The sequence below is a fragment of the Camelina sativa genome, chromosome 4 (assembly GCF_000633955.1).
Source record: "Camelina sativa cultivar DH55 chromosome 4, Cs, whole genome shotgun sequence".
Classification (NCBI taxonomy): Eukaryota; Viridiplantae; Streptophyta; class Magnoliopsida; order Brassicales; family Brassicaceae; genus Camelina; species Camelina sativa.
Window position 1 is genome coordinate 3261931 of NC_025688.1, and position 3012 is coordinate 3264942.

At 33.6% G+C, this 3012-nt stretch overlaps 1 protein-coding gene across 3 annotated transcripts in view; it reads left to right on the plus strand.

The window, feature by feature from the left end:
• The window catches only part of LOC104779672 (myb family transcription factor EFM-like), a 10525-nt gene that overhangs the window by 2673 nt on the left and 4840 nt on the right, over positions 1-3012 (plus strand). The window contains exons 1-4 of one of the 3 annotated variants that reach the window (XM_019244494.1): positions 541-1044; positions 1414-1977; positions 2601-2677; positions 2826-3011. In XM_019244494.1, the coding sequence (XP_019100039.1) occupies positions 846-1044; positions 1414-1977; positions 2601-2677; positions 2826-3011 (1026 nt within the window). In that variant the 5' untranslated portion in view covers positions 541-845. Of the gene's footprint in view, positions 1-540; positions 1045-1413; positions 1978-2600; positions 2678-2825; position 3012 lie in introns of those variants that run through there. The other 2 variants (XM_010504060.1, XM_019244495.1) reach the window with 2 other exon arrangements.

Below are 3012 nucleotides of genomic sequence, written 5' to 3' on the forward strand. Positions count from 1 at the left end.
AAAAAAAAATAAGAGAAGAAAAATAAAAACGAATCAAGCTATTGTATTTGATGATTTTATTGCATTAGCCATAAGGCATAAATATTTTCTTGTAAAACAGATTGAGACCATAGGTCGATAATTTCTTTGCGCTATGACAGCAAAAAAAAATTGTGTGTGCAGCAAAAAAAATGAAACATATGTTTACATTATAAAATATTGCGTCATACATTTTGCCACCATATTATTAGTGTTTCCACACTCATCAGTTTAACTTCAATCTTTGTCCAAAATCTTTCGTTGAAAAAGCCAATAGATATTCTAAACAAGCATACATATGATTAGGTATGTTGTTTAATTAAGCTTCATGAAACCATATATATGGTAAGCTTTTGATTAAAACTTTTTGAGAGTCACACAATTTAGTAATTGACTCATTTGAGAAGAGGAACGATTTCTAACAGTGAGAAGCCTCTCTCTCTAGAACATATCATGGCTCTCTGTCTCTCTCTATATATATATTTCTATATATGTGTGTGTATGGTGACAGATCATTTTATTCCCTTCCTTTGAATTGAGCCCTCTAAAAAGGACAGGGACCTCCTCGTGATCCTCATTGTGTCCACAACCTACCATTTTATTCCCCTTTTCCTCTATCTTCTTCTTAATTCTCTCTTCTTCTCCAAACCCTAGTTTTCACAATCCTTCAGAATCATTAAATATTTCTGAAGAAACATTTAGCATATACATATATCATCTGAAACTTTAAGCCACCACAAATTCTTCTTGATTCCTTGATCATTTTCTTATAACTTATAAATATTCTTCTTATAAATATAGCTAGAGAGTATATAGGCTAAATATATATGGCTTCCTCATCAGAACTAAGCTTGGATTGCAAGCCGCAAAGCTACTCTATGCTTTTGAAATCCTTTGGAGATAACTTTCAGAGCAATCAAACCACGCAAAAGCTCGAAGATCTTCTTTCTCGCCTCGACCAAGAACGTCTTAAGATCGATGCCTTCAAGCGTGAGCTCCCCCTTTGCATGCAACTGCTTAACAATGGTACATATATACACTTACAAATGTTTAGATCTACATTTATAGCTGTGTACAATATGAATGACAAAAAAATTCCTTTATCACAAAAAACCTAACTAGAACCATGAGTTGTTATAACTTAAACGTATAGCGGTATAGAAGAGTTTTTGAATTTCTTTTTACTTTTTTTGAAAAGATCTTTATTCATTAGTTTAAGTATTTAATTCATAAAAATCAGAGCTTGCTTTTGATTTCTTTGAATCACAAAACTTTTGCTTCTCCCATCACTGAAATCAACAAATCTCATTAAAGTGATTTAAAGGTTAAGGTTCATGTTACATATCTCTTTCATATTTTAATTTACTTTATTATCTTTTAATTTTTCTTTTTCAGCTGTCGAAGTTTACAAACAACAACTAGAAGCATATCGAGCAAATAGTAATAACAATAACCAAAGTGTACCCACAAGACCAGTTCTTGAAGAGTTCATACCCTTAAGGAACCAACCCGAAAAACCTAATATCAAAGGAAATAATTGGATGACGACCGCTCAGCTTTGGAGCGAATCCGAAACCAAACCAAAAAACATTGATTCAACTGCTGATCAATCTCTTCACAAAGACGAGATTGCTAGTAGTCCAAAACGTGGTCATTTCGACGCGAAACAAAGAAATGGAAACGGCGCTTTTCTTCCCTTCTCTAAGGAACATTCTTTGCCTGAATTAGCTCTATCTACGCTGGTAAAGAGGGTCTCCCCAACCAGCGAACATACTAATGGCCGTGACGGTAATGATGAGAGCATGATCAACAATGATACTAACAATAATAATAACAATTCAAACAACAATGGAGTTTCTTCTACAACGAGTCAAAGTAATAGAAAGGCACGACGTTGCTGGTCGCCCGACTTGCACCGAAGATTTGTCCAAGCTCTTCAAATGCTTGGTGGGTCGCAAGGTACAAATACACTTATTCTAGTTAAATTAGTATTAATTTGATGTAGGTTTGTCATGGTTTCTCACAAAAATGTCAAGTAGTAAGAATGATTTTTTAAAATTCCACCATGATATTCAATTCGCCAAATACTGTACAAAAACTATATTGTAAACTATATACAATTCTAAATATATAATTAGGGGTTTATTCGAGTTTTAGGGTGAAAATGAACTAAAATGGTGGTATATGGATCAAATTGCCACGATTTAGGTTTTGCTAAGGTTCATCTCTCTTAGGCATAAATTTAAAATTTTCAGAGTATTTAAGTTTGTAGTTGGAGTTTTCTGTAGCTATTTATCAGTTGGTAAAAAAATAACTAACTAAATTGAAATTGAATATTCGATAGATTAACTTGAAAAAAAAAACATTACATACAAGAGTAAATGTATCGTTAGTCTATACATCATTCAAATATATCGTTAGTTTTCAAACAAAGTTGAGTTTTAATTCGATTTTCCTTTTTTTTTAGTTTTGGATTTATTTTATTAAATAGAAAAAAATATAATGTTGTTAACCTGAAAAAAAAAAGAGTGAAGTTTTTGAATCAAAATACTCATATGTATGGTTGTTATATCACATTGCAGTGGCTACACCAAAACAGATAAGGGAACTTATGAAAGTTGATGGTTTGACCAACGATGAAGTCAAAAGCCATCTCCAGGTAACCTAAATCTCAAGTCACTACAATATGCTTACAACTTTTTTTTTTGTTTTAACTCATAGTTAATTAACTACCTACTTAACTAATGATGTATTTTAATTACCGACAAAAAAAAAAGTAATGATGTATTTAACTTTAAACAAAACAGAAGTATCGGCTTCACACTAGAAGACCAAGCCCAAGCCCACAAACGTCGGGTGGACCAGGTCCTCATTTGGTCGTCTTAGGTGGCATATGGGTCCCACCGGAGTACACCACCGCACACGGTGGCACTCCGACTCTCTACCACCACCAAGTCCATCACCATCACACCAGCACGGCGGGGCCGCCTCCAC